Raw genomic sequence first — 21225 nt, forward strand, 5'->3', positions numbered from 1 at the left:
TCCTATAGATTAAAGTCATTCCATGGATGGAAGGGGCTGTTCCTTCCCACAGGATGTGAACTCTGAATCTAAACCACAATCTGTAATCTGATATTCACTACTGCAATAAGAAATTAGGGATGGACAAAGTTCCTTCCCAAATTGGGTCCCTCCAAATGTGTTGGGTCTTTCAGAAATTCCTGTTGCCATACTGGTTGTGAATTTTGGGCATTGCCCATCAATTTCCAATAGGATAATGAACTTTATTTGAAATTGGAGCAAAGTTGAATTTCCCTTTGCGGCCACTGCATCAAATGCAATCATGGATATAACTATAGAAAAGGTTTCTGGCTGCAAAATTGGTCATGTGGTATAACGTCACCTTCACAGCTTGTAAGAAGCTTTTAAAAGCAGCAGAGGAATGTCATCTTCTGCAGCCAGTTTGTCTCATAATAACTTTTTTTTTTGGTGCATTTGCAAAATATCAAACAACATTAGCGGAACACTAAGCATTTGTTGTATTTCCTTCTGTGAGTGATCTTAATTGCTCCAGGATCTGTGGTAGGTCAGGGGGTGGGACATTGATTGGGCAATACTCTCCACCTGATCAACTGGAAAGTGAGCACTGATTGGACTGTAGTGTCCCCAACATGTTTTCAGCATTCTGAGGTCCCCTGAAGTGATAACCTTCACAGTTGTGTTTCAAAGTGGTTTGTGAGAGACTGAGGAGTGGAAACTTTGGTGTGGAAATATTTTATTTTATATATACTATACATAGATATGCATGTTGTACGCATGGCCCAGAGTGTTTTAAATTGGAGCAGTACAAAAATGCTGTTAAATAAGTAAATATCTACCATGCAATTTCCTTTCAGTGTAAGCAACTATACAGTGTGCAGAAAAAGAATCAGAAACAGTAAGCCAAAGAAACTATAGGCCTGAAATAAGAGAAAGGAAAGGAAACAAAGCTAAAATCTGTTTACACCAACACCATTTACTATACCCATGTATACTTTTCTGCCTTGGCAAACCAGTCGTATTTCCACCAAGTTCATGTACCTTTCATCTACCGTCTTTTCTTTGTTAAGTTTCTCACCTCTGTTCACCTACCTACAGATCATATGTAAATTCTGTAACTCTAGCATTATAAAGAAGGCCGAGCTCCTTGTTCATCCAATCTAGCAGATAGATGCATTGCACGCTGTTTGCTAATCTATTGACAGGAATTAGTTTCTGCTTCTGTCACAGCTTTCTCATGTCCACTTTCCTGTTACAGGTGCCGCTCCTCACCAAATGGAAAGGGCAGTTTTCTGCCTGTCTGAACGTAACCAGCCAGGCTGGAGTGCTCTGGTACTTGGGCCAGGTGAATCTCCTGAAGCAACAACTGGGAGCAAAGTATGTGGTTTTTGAAGGTGGTGAAGGCAACATGTTTATGGAACAAGCCATCCCACCTCCTGTGGAACTCAGAGGGGATAAGTACATCCATATTTTTGCCTTGATGGCAGCAATGCTGGGAAATTCATCAATAATTACTGGTGGTACAAGGTTGGTTTCAGGAAAAATTCCCACACTAGGTGTTGTTCTAAGGCAGGCTGTCTTTGATGCTTCCAATCTTTGCTGCTTCACTACCTTTGTAAAAGAAACTGAAAGTTCTTGCAGTTTAACAATACTTGTAAATATATTTATGGTTCAGAGCGCTCTGCAATCATCTCCCCCAAGCTGGTGCTTTCCAAATATGTTGTCTGTCTGAGAACCATGGGAACTGACCTCTGACACATACAGTACGGAGAGCACTAATTTGGGGAAAGTGGCTGTCCTCAAAGATGGTCACAAAAACAACAACTCCTCCTTCTCCTCCTCCTTTTCAGAAGAAAACTGTTTTCAAGTTCAACACAGGATTAAGAATGCTGGGCTAGTTTACTTTGTAGACAAACAGTTCAACAAAGAATTAAGGAAAGTGCTGACTAGCCATGATGTCCTCCAGCTTCTTCTTCTAGCAGTGCTTTTCCCCAATCAGTTGCAAGTGGAAGCACTTATCAAGCATACTTACTACGGGCTATTTTCCCATTAATTTTCTGCAGCGAAAGGGTGGCATATCATGGATTAAAGGTCTTTCCAGCATTTTGGAAATGAGGAGTTCCATCTTATCTTCCAAAACCTATACAGTGATGCAGAACCTTTGAGGCCAAATTCCAGGGCTCACAATCTAGGGGGCACAAGAAAGGGTACCAAGAGAATGGTGGACAGTGGAGCAGTAAATGATGGGGTTCCTGGTTCACATCCCATGTTAAAGACCCTGGGATGGGGAAAGCCCATTCCTTCGGAGGGGGTGTAGCACACAAGCCCAGGCTGGTGAAAATACATGTAGGGGTCAAGCTGAGTTCATCAGTTAGGTTGTGATTGCCTTCACAAGGTATTGTTTTCTCTGATAACCTGCAACTGGAAAACAGAAGGATTCTGTACTCCATACTGCAAGTATAGGGACTCATTTGCCAACCCCCCCTCCATTGTGGACCCACTTTCTGTGTCACGCTTTCTGAATCTGTAAAGTGTGACTTAAGCATCCATAAATTCTGCTACTATTGAATAACAATTGATTCCATCTGAAAAAGACGTCTTTTTCAGCTGGGAAATGCAGAGGCTTTTTTGCTTTCTTAGAAGCAAGGTAGACATGCCTATGGGACTCAAGCTGATCACCCTTTCCTAATATTCCTGATTTATTTTCTTGGGACACTTCCACAAAGCCATGTTTTTCCTTCTCAAACCCCTCACAGACCGACTGTCACAGCCATCCTCACCTCCACCACCATTCTCAAGCCAATAAGTGTTCCTTCAAGCTGGCTAATAGGGGAAGGCAAAGTTAGCAGCCAACACCACCCCCCCCGGCAATATATTTCATCATCATCCCCACTGTAAGGAAAGAAACTATAACATCATTTGTTAGTTCTGCTCATTTTAAGCAGAAAAATGAAAGAATGCCAGTGTGTCGTGGCACTTAGTCTGAGTGGCAAGGAAGGAGAATTGTGGTTCCAGGAGGGAGTACAAGTCAGAATGCCTGCCAACGGGAAACTCCACGGAGATCCAGCAACTCATGCCAGGAATTGGAAGATTTCAGCAGGTTGCTTTGATCACAATCTCAGCAAGGGCCCTTCCTCAGTTTTCCTACCCTTCCTTGCCCGAGAAAGTCTTTACATCCACAAATCCAGCACCTCTTGCTCTAGGAAAGTGCTCTTCCACCAAAATTAGTAGGTATCTCAAAATCCTGCTTGAACATCTCTCAAACATCTCCTAACTCCATGCATTTGCAAGCAGCCTCCTTCCATATTTGGACCTCTCCTGCCCTCACCCCCAGCCAATACACTTAAACTGCTATTCTCATCCCATTTTTTTCATCGTTTTCTCTGATAGCAGGAGTTCCTACACATGCAGGTCAATGACCCCATCACTGATTCTAATAACCTTAGCGGTTAGAACTATCAGTTCACTGGAATGGATCTGAACCATAGAAATGCCAGTTAGTGTTTCTAAGTTCAGGCCTCAGTCTGAACTCTTTGAATGGATGCTTTCCATCCTTTTTCAATAATGGAATCCTTGTCTGAGCCTTTAATCCCCCAAATGCCTTAAAAGAGCTTCATATGAGTCTGAATTGCACGTCTGAAAATGGGTATTTCCCAGCCCTCCTTTTATCAAAGTTCTGCAAGTTCCTTTTCTAGAGGGATTGTAGAGAGGAAACTTCACCTAACCACACCCCTCCTCTGTTTGTTGTAATCTAGTGAGTAGCTGAGGGGTTGATCACCAAATCATGTGTGTGTGGTCATCTATTCTGGCCCATCCTTTCTATTTAGCAAGTTAAGAGTGATACATCAAAAGCACGGCCTGCTCCATGTTCAAAGTCCATATGGAACCGAACTTTTTGTGATTTTGATGCAACATTTGATATTTCTAATGAGTACTTAGTGTGTGTTTGAGTAATTCTATCTTTACTGTTTGATTATTTGCATTGCTTGTAGATCCAGCCACCTGCCACTCTTTCTCCAAATGAATCCACGCCAATCTGATTGGAGCTACACTGGTTTGAAAGGGATTATTCCATCAGTGCTTCATTACAGTCTTCTTGGTTATAACTTTTTCATTCCAGATGCAATAGGTAATATTATTGTATGGTCTGCTTCTTTCAAAAGCTGTTTTAAAAGGCTAATGCAGATTTAAATGAAGGATCAGGCAATAACTTTACAGTAAAACCCATTTACCAAACAGAAAATTAAAATGGTGTTTTTATGGTTTTTAATTCTGTAAGCTGCCCAGAGTCACCATGTGTGTGTTGGCTGGCCTTATAAATCTGTTTCATAAATAAATAATAAATAAAAGCCCAATGCCCCCTTTCTTTTGTCAGATTGGGGGCGGGGGGCGGGGAAATCCTTTCTAAAATTGCAGCAAGTCATTGCCAGTCAGTTTGTAGACCTAGATGGATCACTGGTCTGACAATAAAAGGCAGCTTTTAAGGTTCCTACTGGGGGATAAATGTATGCAAACTGCTTGTCTCATCATAATGCTGATTAATATTATACCCCAAACAGCTTATAAGGCATCAGTGTCCAAATTTGCTGCCACACTGGAGTTATTTGATTTCTGTTAACAGGAATTAGCCAGCATACTAATCAAAACAAATTCTATATAAATAGAATTTCCATATGCATTTGACTAGCCACTTTTTTGAATGATATCCCGGCTTCATTCATCTAACTCACAAGAGCGCAGGCTTTTTGGTTTGTAGCTGATTCATAGCATGGATTTCATCTATTCCAGAGCTCAAAGGCAGCAGAGTATGTTTTCTTTGTGAAAGCTTCCCAGGTTTAATGCCTTCAGACTCCAAGTAGAGCTAAAATTGCTTTGACCTAAAAGCTGAGGAGCTAAAGCCAGTCAGCATAATAATGTGTTATACTGACAAATGACCTGATTAGACTAAAAGACCGTTTCTTTTGATAAGATCTGAAACTGTGCTTCAGATTTCTGATTATGAATGAAAACTCCCAGATACTTCTGGCTGTTCCTCATTAGCCATCAATTTGTACCACTTAGTTCAAATTATGCCAAGATGCTTTCAGGACAACTGCAGAATCTAGAATAAAGCAATTGTGCATCTCTAAAATGTCAGACTTTGTTTGAAGAAACCAACCTCTTATCTTCTGTACTTCTGGAGGAGAAGAAACATGGTACCTGTCTGATTCTACTAATACATTGTCATGTTTATCTTTTTTTACTCCACTCACTTCCATTTTATGGATTCAGGCAACTTTCAACATTTAGTCTTAAATTAAAATAATTGAATGCAGCAGCATAAAGACAAACCTTTAAGAGCCTGGGCAAAGAGATTTAAGTCCTTTCCTAAACTGAAAGAAGAAGGCGACCAGCCTCAGGCCCAGTGAGGAGCCTGTCACTGAAAAGGCAGAGCTAGCTGTCAAATGTATCCACAACATGCCTGGGAAACGGTATTCTGCTGAAGATGGAATTGAATGGGGCAGACTGTGTGCAAGTAATTGTGTTGCAAGAAATTTGGACCTAAGTCATATAACGTAATTTCATTTTAATATGCTTCCATAAGCATAAAGGTTTAGCTAAAAGCCTAAGATTAGCTAAAAAAAAAATAAAAATCTGTAATTCCAAGTTCTCTCTGGATATTGGAGTTGACTGTTTTAAACACTGTTCCCATAATCTCCAACAAGAAGACATAAACTGTTTTCTTTACAAGTCTTGTTTTTAACAATTTATTTAACAAATGTACTGGCACTTCTGATTTCTGACATTTGGTTGTTTACATAGGATTAAGCCAAACTCCCAAACAGTCAATGAAATACCAAAGAGTCTTCATTTAATTCAATATTCTTTCATCCCAAAGGAATTTAGTGGGTATTTTGAGAAAGCAGTGATAAAACACATATAAGTTTCTTATATGATCGGAACAACTAAATTCTGTATTCGAAGTCATTAATAATTTTAAAAATCTCTCATAATCTATTTATAAAATCACAAAATCTTAGTGTTCATTGGATGCTTTCTGATTTGCAAAAGGCAAATCTGAGACACAATCCAACCAAACTTGAATCAGTAAATGAATAGGAAATAGTTAAGAAGATACCTAAAGGTGCCAGTCAGAACACATATATCTGTTGATGTAGAAATTAGATGAATGAGTTCAAGAGATCTTATTCCCAAATAAATATACATGGGGTATTGTGTGTGTATGTGTGTTCATACTCTAACTCTCATGAAAATAAATAAGATTAAATCTACAAATTTTGGTTGGATTATAACCCTGGATTTTTAAAAAAAATATTATATTGAGATATACAGACTTCTTCCAAATTATACACCTCTTATTCTTATGCGAACATTGGGAGAGGATCAGGATTTGGCATCCCTAATTTGCAACCTGCAGGCCCAAAGGCTACTTCCCAGATAAATGATTATGCTATATCAGACAATCATTCCCAAATCCCACTTTTTAAGATTAATAACACCAGAAGCTAGTTTTAGATTTGCTCCTAGACTGGGTTCCTAGCTGTCACATAGGCATTTCCATATGGATGTTTCTAGGACTAAAAGTCAAGACAATGCTTGTCATATTGTGCTAAGCATCACCTTTTTAAAACATGTTTCATTGAATAAAACACAGAAACTAGGTTGACATACTATGTTATGCCTTAAGCCATAGTTTGCAGTCCAGAGGAAGTAAGTTTGCACATCATACTAAGGACATATCCACTGCCAGGTTGCCCTGACACAAATATGGGCCACCAATCATTCCTGGAGGGCAGGAAAAGATGATGTTGTCTTCCAGTGACTCTCGGCCCCTGTGAATGCTTATATTTTCACTCACATTTTCCTGCTCTGAGTTTCCTGCTTCTGGCTTGTGCCAGCTCGAATGTTTCTGTCCAGTTTGCCTGAAGCACTTTGCTTTCTTTTAGGCCAATCCCAGAACATGTGTTATGTATTGCTTCGATACATGCTATAACTTACTTGCAGATATCATTCAATTTTGTATAACGAAGTAATTTCCGTGTATTACATTGTAAGTAATGTACAAAGTGGCCTCAATTTTTTTATGATATAACAACTCATTGTCTTGGTACAGGGACATTGGGTTGATCGAGAGTTAGGCACTGTTAGAACAGACCCTCAATGGTACTTTATTGTTTAGATGAAAACAATTGTAGCTTAGATGAAAATCACAACTGTTGAGTTGGATTGATCTTTATGAGCCCCAGATGCAATAAAATGTGTTAATAGGAATATAATGTTTAGCAAGAAAAGAAATAAAATGCCCAGAAATATGAAACACTCAATGGTCAGTCATATATTCTAACTCCTATGGCTTTGTCTTATTTTTCTGATTACTGTTGTTATATAAGAACAATGCTGTCTGAAAAATGAATGTGAAGCATGAGTTTGACAGAGGGAGATGAAAGATTTTCCTTCTTTTAGCAGAAAATTATCTGGGTCATTTGTCTGAAATTCAGCTATTTATATTAGTAGATCACTGTTCCATCTGGAAACATGTATCAGTTTAATTTTTCATAACCTAAACCAACAAGGCCAAGTATTTTCCTTTGTCTCAAGAGTTAGATAGTCAGAAATGTTATTTTCCAGTACAATCATTAGTAACATATGGCTGCGAGAGCTGGACCATAAGGAAAGCTGAGCAAAGGAAGATCGATGCTTTTGAACTGTGGTGTTGGAGGAAAATTCTGAGAGTGCCTTGGACTGCAAGAAGATCAAACCAGTCCATCCTCCAGGAAATAAAGCCAGACTGCTCACTTGAGGGAATGATATTAAAGGCAAAACTGAAATACTTTGGCCACATAATGAGAAGACAGGACACCCTGGAGAAGATGCTGATGCTAGGGAGAGTGGAAGGCAAAAGGAAGAGGGGCCGACCAAGGGCAAGATGGATGGATGATATTCTAGAGGTGACGGACTCGTCCCTGAGGGAGCTGGGGGTGTTGACGACCGACAGGAAGCTCTGGCGTGGGCTGGTCCATGAAGTCACGAAGAGTCGGAAGCGACTAAACAAATAAACAACAAAAGTACAATCATTATACAATTTTCTGATGTGCTTCAGAACATTTGCACTTACCAGGTTTCATCTGTGGCAAAATGTATGTAGGGTCAGTCTCTTCTCGGTTTAGTTCCTGTATTATTTGTGGACTTCATGTGTTTCTTTGGAATAATGCTGATTTTAACAGCCTTTCTGCTTCCCCCCACCACTTTCCCTGGTTTCTGTACTAGTGGATGAGGAACTGGGGCTGTAAAAGCACAGGAACTCAGCACTGGGCAGACCTGGGAGATGATATCGATTGTGCTGTGTTTTAATAGCGCCCTGTCATGTTCACTGATTCAATGTAGTTTATACATCATAACGTTTCACATGCCATGGCGCTGACACGTGTTTCTGTTTGGGAGGGAGCTGCTGTGAGACCTTGTACCAAGCTCTGTATGTGAAATCAGTACAATAGAATGTGTTTGGGTTATGTTCTCTGCTCAAGGCCTTTTCCCGCAGACCATCAGAGACCGTTAGGAGCACCTGGGATTGTGGACTTGAGAAGATTCTATGGGGGGAAGGATTTCATTTGCACTGAGGGTTTTTAGTTTGAATTTGGCGCCCTTTCATCATTCTCAGCTTTCTCTGTGATCCTGCATACTATTCTTTAATAAATCAGATATCTTTGAATTCCTACTCATGAGTCTGATGGTGTTTTAGAATAGGCAACCATTACACGCCCTGGTTATCAAGAGAATAGAGAAGTGGTATTATAGTGACCTGAACTGTATTATCAACTCAGTGTGGAAGTTCCTCATTTACTGAATCCAGAATTAAAGCTGACTATTAAAGATTTATGTTACATTTCATATAACCCACTAATTTAGTTTTCTGTATGTTTTGTAAAGGTGGAACACTTTCAGGTGAATTTCTGACTGATGAAGAGCTGTACATTAGATGGCTCCAAATTGTCACCTTCCTTCCAGTCATGTCTTTCAGGACACCACCGTGGGTCTGTTGTGATGACTGGGTAGGTGTACTTCAGTGGTTTACTTTTGTTTTCTAATGGTATCAAAATCAAAGAAATTTTTTTCTAGACTGATTGTTTGCTACCATTCAAGTTTCTCTGAAAAAGATGTCATTGTCCTTTTCAGTTGTTAACAGCTTGAGACATAATACAGATAGATAGCATCTTGCCATTCAATATTTCTATCCTGAGCGTGGCTCACAAATTATTTCAAAACAATTAGAACAAATGTATCTTGATGCCTTTGAACTTTGGTGTTGGAGAAGACTCCTGAGAATACCATGGACAGCCAAGAAAACAAACACATGGATCATAGAAAAATTAAACCAGAATTCTTACTTGAGGCACAAATGACCAGGCTCAAATTATCTTAGTTTGGACACATTATGCAAAAATCCAGGTCTATGGAGAAGGCTCTAATGCTGGGAAAGGTGGAAGGAAAGAGAAGAAGAGGATGACCAGCAGCAAGGTGGATGGACTCAGTTACAGCAGTGATAAGTGCACCATTGGAAGAGCTGAAGAGCCAGGTTAGGGACAGATCAGCCTGGAGAAAACCTATCTATGTGGTCCCTAAGAGTTGACAATGACTTGATGGCATGTAATAATCAATCAATCCAATTTTTTTTTACAAAATTATTGAAGCTTCCCATTGAACTATTAAGATTAGTCTCTCTCAAACACTCTCTCTGTCAGTTCATACTGTTTTCATCTCTCCAATATTTCCTTTGGGAGGCTTAATCATCTTGAAGCTTAAGACAGATACAAAAGAATTCCTTGAATGTCCTCTCAAGCAATCAATTTCATTTTCCTCTTTACTTCTATCTTCCTTTTTACAACATCAGAAGCTCATTCTATTTTCTTGTGAGACTGAGTGTTTATGCCTCTATGCTTTTCTTTGCCCTCAAATTCTAGTACATGTTCTTGTGATAGTTTCCTTCTTAACATTGCAAACTCTGCTTTTTAATTTTCTCATTTTATTAAGACTTTGATCTATGGTCTTAACCTTTCTCCCCTCATCAGTCATAAGAATATTTTTACTGTGCTTCCAATCTTTCATTTTAAGCCTCTTGCATTAGTACTAAATTCAGCTAAAACCTTGTTTGTGATCTCCACAGCACCATTCATGGGCTTCTTCTTTCTCTTAGTCAGTTCAAACTTGTTCCTCCCACTCCTCTTCTTCCTCCTTTGCTTTCTTCCTTCTTTGTCCCTCCACCTACTGCACCCCACTCCCCAGTTTCCTTTGTATTATTTCTTCTTCTCTTCAATTCTCTATTACTCACCTTCTCCTCATGCTTTTCCACATGACTGCCAGCTTTGCAATCCAAACCATTAGCAGCAATTTTGTGTAGCATTTGGCAACTGCCCTCACTTTTTTCTCCTTGCCTTGGCCAGGACTCCCTCCAACTGGCCAGGGAGGGGCACTAAAAATGCAGCTAACTGGCACCTTGCCCTGTTCCTTGTTTCTTCCTCACTGTGGCTCTTTTCCAGACAAGAAAAAGTAGGTTTAAAAGACCTCAACTAGCCACTGTGTGAGAGGAGTACCAATGCAGTTATGGAGAACGAGGGAGGGCAGCAAGACCTGATGGCAGAGAGACAGGAGGCAGGCAAGGTGAGAATGGCCACCAGTGGGAAATCTCCTGCCCTGTTCCTCTGCAGGAAATGCTGTAAAGCCATCTTTACCCTCAGACTGGCCCAGCTTTCCAGATGCCTTCAGCATTGTTGGGGATGCAGGGGATGGTGTTAGATTCCTATCAGAGATGCAACCTCTGCATATGGGCCTCATTCCTCTTAGTCCTTTGACACTTTCTTGTCTTAATCTGCTTTGCCTTGCTACCTCCCACACTTGGAATTCTCCCCCACTGCAATTATTTCTCATCTTGCTCCTTCTGAAAAGCTTCTGGAAGCCCCTTTCCTTTCCTCCCCTCCCTCTTTCTCTCTTGGCTTTAACTCCTTTTCAGAACTCGAGGCTTTGACCAGCTGACTTTAGACAAGTTGCCTTTCTATCCGTTTTCTTCCTTGCAGCATCTCATTAGATCATAATCCAGGAGGCATGCGCAATTGCTGCTGCCCCTGATAATGATGATAAAGCCTGACCATGTTCAGCTCAGGGAGGAAATTTCCATCAGTGACTAATTATGATGAGAAGCTGAATAAACTTATGTCAAAATACCAAGAAGTTCATATTTTCTGGCTAATTCTGTATCTACTTGGTGATCTGTTTGCAGATAATGCCTCTTGTGTCTACTACTCATTATCAAGACTTACTTTATTTATTCCCTTTTCTCATTCGCAGAATACAAATCAAGCTACATTTTTTTCTTTGTTATCATTTGTATTATAAAAAAAACCATGCTGTCCTCCCTTTCTTTCAGGTGTTGAACCTCACTAGGCACTATATTCAGAGGCACCGGCATTTTGTTGTGCCACTCATTGAGAAATACAGCAAGGAGTTGCTATCTAGGGGGGACCCAATTTTTCGACCCACCTGGTGGCTCAGCCCCACTGAGCCAGCTGCCTTTACCATTGATGATCAGTTTCTCATAGGAGAGGAGGTAAGACACGGATTCTTCTCCAGCATGTTTTAGGCCAGCTCCACAGAGCTGACTGACAAGATCTTTTGCACACGTATTAGAATACTGAAAATGTCAGCTCCCTAAGGCTTCTGGAAATCTCTATCCAGTTAAGAAGAAAACACTGAGTTAATCACAGTGTAACTTCTGAAAATACTTTAAAAAGCTATAGTACAACAAGTCAGCAAAAAGTATTTGTTAAGACTGACATTGTCAAAACATAAGCCAGTCTTCCCCAACCTGATGGTCCCTCCCATCAGAATTCCCAGCTAGTGCTGATGACAACCATCAAACAACAGTGACACATTTGGAGGGCATTCAGTTGAAGAAAAATGCAAAGACCTCTGCAATGATAGTTCTCTTTCATCAGCCTTTGGGAATTAATCTGCCAGAATGTCAGTCAGTCAATGGAAGTGAACCAGTGTGCATTACATGCTTGGGGCTATTGTTAAAGAAGGAAGGGAGGAAAGAAGAAAGGTAAATTGGGATTATTTTTTAAAGGCCTTTTGAAAAGCTGTCACAATCAGTAGGGTGCCCTGTTTAGAACACTGTGCATAGAATACTGTGTTTGCTTCATTTTAAATCAGATAATAGAAAAGGAAAGCAGGGAGAGAAAGTGAAAAAGAGATTGGAAAGAGGGCTTTGTTGTTGTTTTTTTAAAACGACTTAAGGAGGACATGATAGAGGTCTAGATTATTATTATTTTTGGTTAGTGATATATTATCAAAGACAGAGATCTAATATATTTCCATACTGCCTCCCATGCACATGCCTTTCCAAGCAGTTTACAATAGATGTATTAAATACATTTATAAAAACAATATAAAACATTTTCACTAAAAAGTTGGTGGGAAAGGAAATATTATCCAACATCCATGCAGAGAAGGATTGGCTAATGAGGTAGATCAAAAGGGGCTTACAGGATGGAATGACAAATGCATCCCAGGGTCTATATCAGTAATGGTGAACCTTTTGGGATCAGCGTGTCAAAAATTTGGAAAATGTCTAACTTGACTCTGCTGGTGTGTCATACACACACACACACCCAAACAAAAGAGAAACAATTCTTTACATATTCATTTATTTTAAAAAAATACAATCCAATTTTGGGCGGCCAAAAAGGCAGAGATGGAGGGGGGAGATAGCTGGGTGGGGGGAGCTGCACTGCCTTTTGTTCATTCAGTTTCTTTGGTTAAGCAAACAGGGAGAATGGTTGTTGTTGGGTGTTGGTGAATGCTGGCGTGTCACCCAAAACATTGTGGCATGTCACCTTTGACACGCATGTCATAGGTTCGCCATCACTGGTCTATATGTACCACCACAGAGAAAGCTGTTCATGAGAAACTAAAATGGCCCTCTGCTGGAGTTGGCACTTGCAGCTAGACTTTCAATAATCGTAGTGATCAACCAGGTCTGTAACAGCAAAGATGGTCTACCAAATATTCCAGTTCCCAAGTTGTTCAGGTCCTCGTATGGTTTAGGAACTAATTAGCAGCAAGTGCAAATTAATTTCACAGAGACAGCTAAGAGCCCCACTCTGCAATCTGGCCACCACATTCTGTACCCACTGCAGCTTCCAGATAAAGATAGGAACATCAGCCAGTCTATCAGAACTTGTTTCTTCCAGTCCCATTCCCCTCCCAATTAAGAGGGTGACTGGTGGATGTTTTCCCACTGGCTGGTAACATTTGGTGGGACGTGGGGGAAACTAAGGTGATAGAATCCACCCATCCCTTTCCTTAACTAGTCTTGCACAAAGTAAACAAGGACACAACCATTTAATAGCATATGGCAGGATAAGGATCAGCACAAGAGAAGTGAATGATGTGGCTGCCCCATTTTGAGCTAAATAGTGTGGCAGGCTATTTACTACTGTAGTGCTTCAGATTTGATTCTAAAAAGAGTTCTGGAGTGTGAGCACAGCACTTTGTCGGCTAGTCTTTAAAGCAGCCGTGTCATTTCCCAGGATTGCATGGCTGCCCTCTGTAATTTCCTTGTGACACAGGGAACGCCAAAACTGCTGTAAAGCATTGCCAGCCGGTGCTATCTTCAGACCCCTTTAGAATCCAAAATGCCTTGCCGAATCAAAGCCAAAGCACTGCACAGCCCTCTTATGACATGTATTTCCATGAGATATTTTGGACCATAATAATCCCAGCTATTTCAAATTTTGTTTGCCTATATGATTAAGATAATTGTGTGCAGTGTTCATGATATAATTAATTAGCATTAACAGGCATCTGGGAAGAGATGAGAGAATAATTAATGCTTTAATTACCTTTTTAAAGTTCAAATACAGTCAATATCTAATTAAATTGTAAAGCATTTTTTGCTGATTATGATTAATCTAAATTTTTTAAAAAATAATTGCTGCTATATCGAGACAAGGCACTGATTTTTAATACTGTTTGCTGTAATACTGCTACCTGACAGGATCTCCAGTGTTGCCTTTATTCCTCTTAAGAACATTTTTTATCATAGGATTACCATATCTATTGGATTTTTGCAGCCCAGATCTTGTAGCCTCTTTATCATTCTGGATTTGTTAAGCACCTGAAGTCCTGTGGTGTACGGTACAATCTTTTTAAATTTACAGTGTTGTTGATTTAAGAAATCAGTGCCTCATGAAAAACTTTTAAATAAATATTTCTGCTCTTCTTTAAATCAGCTGGTTGTTACTCATTAAAAGTAAGCTGAGCAGGCTTTTTCTCTCTCTCTCTGGATTCTTTTCCTTGAAACCACTACTTTATATAAAAGAGAAATTACCATATTATATACTCAAAATACATCTTTACATAAAAGAAACTAAATTACAATTATAAGTCATAAATATTTTTATATATAAAGTGAAAAAATTGGAATAATATTCCCCAATATCTCCCATATTTAGTATAGCAGAATGGTGGCACTTTATTCGAAGACTAGAAATATAAGACTAAGACTCTAGCAAAGTACAGAGACCTTTCAAGTCAAGCATCAAGGATATCAGAACACACTTTTTCTTACCATTTGGGTCTACATGGAAAACCTGTGAATGAAATGATTATAATATTCTTGTGGAAGGAAGCTAATGTAAACATTTATATCAAGGTAATATGTTAATCTGCCAACCTAGCAGTTCGAAAACTTGCAAATGTGAGTAGATTAATAGGTACTGTTTCGGCAGGCAGGTAACAGCGTTCCGTTCAGTCATGCCAGCCACATGACCATGGAAGTGTCTACGGACAAACGGCGGCTCTTCGGCTTTGAAACAGAGATGAGCACCGCTCCCTAGAGTCGGACATGACTGGACTTAATGTCAAGGGAAACCTTTACCTTTACCTAATATGTTAATAGCTTTGTTTATTATCAAATGGTCAAAGCAGGAATAGATGGCCTTTTCTGGCTATACTGAGACTGGCCACCATATTCTGCCATGTCAGAAACAGTCCAGGTTAGGTCTCAAGACTCTAGTTGTCTCATAGAATTGGAAGAGAACATTGACCCCAACCTGCACGCAGGAATCCAAAGTAAAGTATTTACTACAGATAGTTGTCTAGCCACTGTCTCAACACATCCAATGGAACCCCTATCCTCTGTCAAACTTTAATTGCTATTAGGGAAATTCACCTAACATTTAGCCAGAGTCTGCCTTTCTGTAACATCCATCCATTATTCCATGAACTGCCCTTCAGAGTCATAGAGAAGAAATCTAGCCTTCTTCTGCATTAGATCTTTTTAGATGCTAGAAGTAACTCAGCCTATTCCCCCTCAGATTTCTCTTCTCAGGGCTAAATGCTCCCATTTGTTTCAGTCTTTCTTCATCAGACTTGGTTTCTAATCCCTGTTCATCTTCCTTACCTTTCTCTGAATACTTTTTAAAGTGTGGTACCTACAGCTGGAAACAATAACCAAGGTGTGGTCTGATCAATGCAGAACAGAGTGGAAGTATTACTTCCCTTGATTTAGTGGGCACAGCCTAAACTTTGGGAGGGGTTTTGCATCCACAACAAACTACTGACTTTTACCCAGTTTGTTATCAACTATTATCCCAACTTAGCATGTTTTCTTTTATTTCTGTTATTTTCAACCCACTTCTCTAATTTAACAAGATTGTGTTAGCTATTGTGCCCAATTATGAGTTGCCTGCAAATTTTATAAGCCCTCCCTCCACCTCCTCATCCAAGTCTTTAATAAAAATACATATTCAGTTCTGGGAAGCAGACATCCATGGACCTCTCCTAATATTCATACACTGAATTTTGACCCTAGCAGCCTAATACTGACTGCTCTTTTCAGAAGCAACGACAAACTTCTTATTTAGCACAATATCACTTAGTACCAGTCTATCTCAGTTCAGAGATTCCTGTTCCGAGAACATACTAAGTTTTTAGCAAAGGAAAAGAAAATCATGATCACTTGCAAAAAGCCATTAATTTTTTAAAATTTCCATCAAAATTGGATGGCAAGTAATCAGCAGAAAAATATGAAGGTATCTAAAGAACTTGGTGTCATTATACTGCTTTCAGTTGATGCCTTTGTTTCACAATAAGTGAAGGTGGCTATTACTCCAACTCTGAAAGTTGCAAGATGTAACTAGACTTGATGGTAGAAAGATGCGTACCAGAAGCAGCTGATTCCTTAAAATGAGGATCAGGGGTAATATGACCAAGGCATGGGCCATCAGGTGAGTTAACCTTCTGAACAGAAGCTGTATTTTCAGTGCTTCTCTCAATCAGATTTACTTTAGTTCTGCAACCCCAGTAGGAGAAAAATGGCTTTAAACATCCAGAGTGGAAAAGTGGATAGTAGTAGTAGACTATAATTCTCCATTCCTGCTTATCTATATGTCATTTTATCAACTTACCACTGAATTTAGCCGCAGATCTGATTCTGCCAACATCAGCTGCTATCCCACATAGTTTGGCCCTTAGAATTGTTTAAAATCTTACTTTGAGGCAAAACAGCAGGCAAGGGAAATTTGAACTTAGATGATACTGATCTCACAATTCCCCTCCCAAAATCATAGAGAAACATTTCATCTGCAATTGAATTGGACAGTCTCTAATGTATAATATGACTTGCCATAATAGCCTTTTGTTAATATAAAAGCAAAGATTGTTCTAACAGCATCAGACCTTTCTCCAGAAGGATATGGAATGCAATTTCATTCTTGAAAATATGATCTGCTTGTGATGTCTGGCAATTCCATTTAAAATAAGTACAGACTCAGATGCAAACCCAGTCTGCTACTCATAATTTTGTAATTTGGAAAGAATTGTTACAGTTTGATTATAAGATTATATGTTGTACAGTTTAGTTTCTAGAATGTATAAAAAACAGGGTAAAGAATGTTTCAAAATTCCTGGCACCATTTGTTAAGTGTCCTTTTAGGTCCTCGAGATATTTTTATGATGGATGAAGGAAACAAGAAGAACAAACAAGTTTGGGTAATTAAAATCAAAAAAGCACACTTTCTCTAAGCTTAAAAGAAAGAAGAATAAAATTATATCTTTCCCTGTTGTCATGGTCAGATCATGCCCTGGTGACCTTGGGATTCTCATGTGCCACACCCCTCCGCAGGGAGGCAGGATCTACTCGATCGGTCTGCCCCCGGCGACTGATGGACCCAATGCGGTTTCAGAGGGAGCTGGGGGTTATACCCGAGGATCTGCTGCACGGTCCAGCGGAGGCCCTGGCTGCTGCCTGGAATAGGGAGATGGCCGGGGCCTTGGATAGGATCGCGCCTGTGTGGCCTCTCTTATCCTATTGAACCCGACACTCCCCATGGTTCATGGAGGAGCTGAGGATTCTGAAGAGGATTAAGAGACGCCTGGAGCGCTGCTGGAGAAAGACAAAGACCGAACCCAACTGGACACAAGCTAGAGCCGCGATTAAGGCCTACCTTGTGGCAGTAAGAGTGTCAAAATGCCAGTATTTCTCCGCTCTTATTGCATCCGCAGAATGCCGCCCAGCTGCCCTGTTTAGGGTCACCCAATCCCTGTTGGGGAAAGGGGATCCGGAAAATCATCTACAGGGCTGTGCTGAGGAATTTTTGGGACATCTGCAGGATAAAATCGCTCGGATTCACTCTATGTTGGACTCCAATTGTGGGATGGAGTCTGGGGAGATGCCTGGGGCGGTACTTACCCAGTTATCTGGGAACAGTTTGATCCTGTTGGACCTGAGGAAGTGGACAAGATCCTCCGGACTGTAAATGCCACCACCTGTCAATTAGACCCGTGTCCCTCCTGGCTGGTAGAAGGCAGCTCGGGAGGTGACATGTGGTTGGGCCCAGTAAATACATTCTTGCAAGAGGGGGTGTTTCTGGCGGCCTTTAAGGAGGCGTTGGTACGCCCCCTCAAGAAGCCATTTCTGGACCCAACTGTGCTGGACAATTTTCGTCCAGTCTCCCACCTCCCCTTTATGGGGAAGGTGGTTGAGAAGGTGATGGCACTGCAGCTCCAGAAGATCCTGGAGGAAGCGGATTATCTAGACCCCTGTCAGTCAGGTTTCAGACCCGGATATGGGACAGAAACTGCATTGGTCGCACTTATGGATGATCTCTGGTGGGAGCGGGATGGAGGCAGTGCATCCATCCTTGCTCTCCTTGACCTCTCAGCGGCCTTCAATACCATCGACCATGGTATCCTTTTGGGTTGGCTCAGGGAGTTGGGGGTGGGTGGCGTAGTCTTGCGCTGGTTCACCTCCTTCCTCCAGGACTGGTCCCAGTTGGTGTTAATAGGGGAGGAGAGATCGGGCTCACAGCCCCTCCTTTGTGGGGTGCTGCAGGGGTCGGTACTCTCTCCTCTCCTTTTTAACATCTATAGGAAACCACTGGGTATGATCATCCGTTTCCACGGGATGAGGTATCATCAATATGCTGATGATATTCAGTTATATATCTCCATCCCGGGGGAAGTAAGTGATGCTGTGACTGCCCTCTCCAGGTGCCTGGGGGCTGTGGGGGCCTGGATGGGGAACAACAGGCTTCAGCTGAACCCTGGTAAGATGGAGTGGCTGTGGGTTAATGGCCCCTCTGCTCCAAGGAACTTGCCATCTTTAGTCTTGGATGGGGTGGCACTGCCCCAGACAGACCCGGTGTGTAACTTGGGGGTCTTCTTGGACTCACGACTCCTGCTCGAAGAGCAGGTGGCAGTCATGGCCAGAAGGGCCTTTGCGCAACTTCGTGTTGTGCGCCAGTTAAGCCCCTTCCTGGAGTGAGAGGCCCTTCAAACGGTCACTCATGCCCTGGTCATCTCCCATATAGACTACTGTAATGCACTCTACATGGGGCTACCCTTGAAGAGTATCCAGAAGTTACAGCTGGTCCACAATGCAGCTGCTCAGGTGATTTTGTGTGCTCCAAGATCAGCACATATTACCCCGTTGCTGCGCAAGCTGCATTGGGTGCCAGTTTCCTTCTGGGTCCAATTCAAGGTGTTGGTTATCACCTTTAAAGCCCTACATGGCATGGGTCCAGGTTACCTAAGGGACCATCTCATCCCCGTTACATCAACCCGTCCCACCCGCTCATGGAGAGTGGGCATGCTGCGGACCCCGTCCGCACGAGAATTCCATCTGGCAGGGTCCAGGAGGCAAGCCTTCTCTGCAGCAGCTCCTGCCCTTTGGAACAATCTTCCCCTGGAAGTGAGGCTAGCCTCCTCTCTTTTGGACTTCAGGAAATGATTGAAGACCTGGCTTTGTCACCATGCCTGGAGTGGGGATAGGAAAAGCCACTCTTGGGGTTGGTTGGCTCCCTAGACTTGCCGAGACCGATCTTTCTCCCCTCTGGGTGGTATTAGATCTCCCATTACTTGGATCTCATTACATTTTACATTTATTTATTTATTGATATTGATATTGATGGATTAATGATATTATTTATGATTTTATTGAATTTTAAACTGTTTTATTGTGAACCGCCCAGAGACCCCCCATATGTGGGAGATGGGCGGTGATAAAAAATATGATAAATAAATAAATAAATAAATATCCAATGAGATTTTATTCTGAGTTTCAAAGGAATATTGTCAAATAAGTTCAGTAATTCTATCCACTTGTGTTTTGATTTTTCATAACAGTCTCTTGAATAGAGTTATGGAAAATATCTGAGGAGTCTCAGTATAATGTGGCAGCTCCATTGCCTTTACTGAGGGAAAACAAAAAACACAAGCAGTTTCCCAGTCTTCACAAGCTGTAACATCACTGAAAGTAGAAAAGAGAGAGATTGTGATGTAAGATGACTCCAGGATTGTTTGGCCGTCAATGACACTAAATGCCTGTTACAAATACATTACAATTCCTAGGATGGTGTGGTTATATTCCTTTCTTTCCATTTTTTCTTTTTTACAGCCGTGGCCACTGCTTGAAATAATTCTAAAGTCTTAGAACTATAGTTTTGTCATGCTTACTCTTTCTTTTATTTATACATAGGTAGGACATGTGGCCCTTGACAATAAATTGGCTATAGTTTACATTCTTGTTCCTACTAATTAGATGAGCATGCGACATCATATGAGGAAAGAGACTAGGAAGGCATCCAGGGACCAAGGTAGTTTTCCTCAGCCAACCTGTATACCCTTCAGTTGTGTGCATTTCTGCTCCAAAGTGCTCAGTAATGACTATGCTAGCTAGGGAATTCTGAAAGTTGAAGTCCACATCTGGAAGACACCCTGGTTGGGGAAGGTTGGGCTAAGGGGAGTTCAAAATTCTGAGGACCATGAGGTGACCTGCTGTAATGTGACACAATGTTCATAAGTACTTGATGGTGAATTGAAAAGATAATTGAGAAATGTCCCTTATTTAAGACCCAACTCATATTTAATTATAATACCAATTCCTTATTTCAGGTTATTTCATCATCATTTGTGCATCATGGAAGGATATCAGAGGGTGCAGGATAAAAATGTCTCTTACTGTTAAAGTTTGTCTGGGGAGCTTTGTGATATGCCTTGAGCTGGTATGATCAGATACCAGTCTGTGTTAGGACCAACTGTATTTATACGTGTTCCATCTCTCAGATACTATTAATGATAGTATCTTTGTTAACTGCAGGTCCTTGTTGCTCCAGTAACAGAACAAGGGAAATTCCAGAGGGATATCTACCTACCTAGAGAAGGTCAGAAGTGGATGGATATCAACACTGCCCATGTGTTTGATGGAGGAACCTTCCTCAAAAATTATTCAGTCCCTCTTGTGGATGTGCCTGTTTTCATTAAGTTTTCCTAGACTCCAGAATTTCCCAGACTTCAGGACGTTAATCCATATGCAGAGAAGGACTGCTGACAGGACCTCTGTGGCTAACTGGAAGTTCTTTTTTTTTGCACAAAGAGCTTGCAGCCAGAGTGCAATTTTTTCCAAAAATGATATAATAAAATAATTCTAAAAAGCGCATATCGAAATTGTTTTATTTCCATTATTTAATTTTTAAAATAAAATAGAGAAACTTCTGCCTATGCTACCATCACTATGTATTCTGAAATCCCATTTTTCATTGTCTAAGAGACATTTGAAGTATCCTGTTAATAGGGGAGAAATTATGTGTGATCTTTCTTATACCAATCCTCATTACTTCCCTGGAACAGTGATACTTTATCCCTAAAGGTTAGGAAATGTCATTATGAAAAAAT

At 40.8% G+C, this 21225-nt stretch overlaps 1 protein-coding gene across 1 annotated transcript in view; it reads left to right on the forward strand.

Moving 5' to 3' along the window:
* The window catches only part of LOC134487450 (SITS-binding protein-like), a 34023-nt gene extending 13037 nt beyond the window's left edge, over positions 1–20986 (forward strand). The window contains exons 6-10 of the mRNA XM_063289251.1: positions 1256–1524; positions 3990–4126; positions 8926–9047; positions 11417–11596; positions 20651–20986. Of these exons, the coding sequence (XP_063145321.1) occupies positions 1256–1524; positions 3990–4126; positions 8926–9047; positions 11417–11596; positions 20651–20824 (882 nt within the window). The 3' untranslated portion in view covers positions 20825–20986. The remainder of the gene's footprint in view (positions 1–1255; positions 1525–3989; positions 4127–8925; positions 9048–11416; positions 11597–20650) is intronic.
* Positions 20987–21225: the final 239 nt, after the last annotated feature.

The sequence above is a fragment of the Candoia aspera genome, chromosome 1 (genome assembly GCF_035149785.1).
Source record: "Candoia aspera isolate rCanAsp1 chromosome 1, rCanAsp1.hap2, whole genome shotgun sequence".
Taxonomy (NCBI): Eukaryota; Metazoa; Chordata; class Lepidosauria; order Squamata; family Boidae; genus Candoia; species Candoia aspera.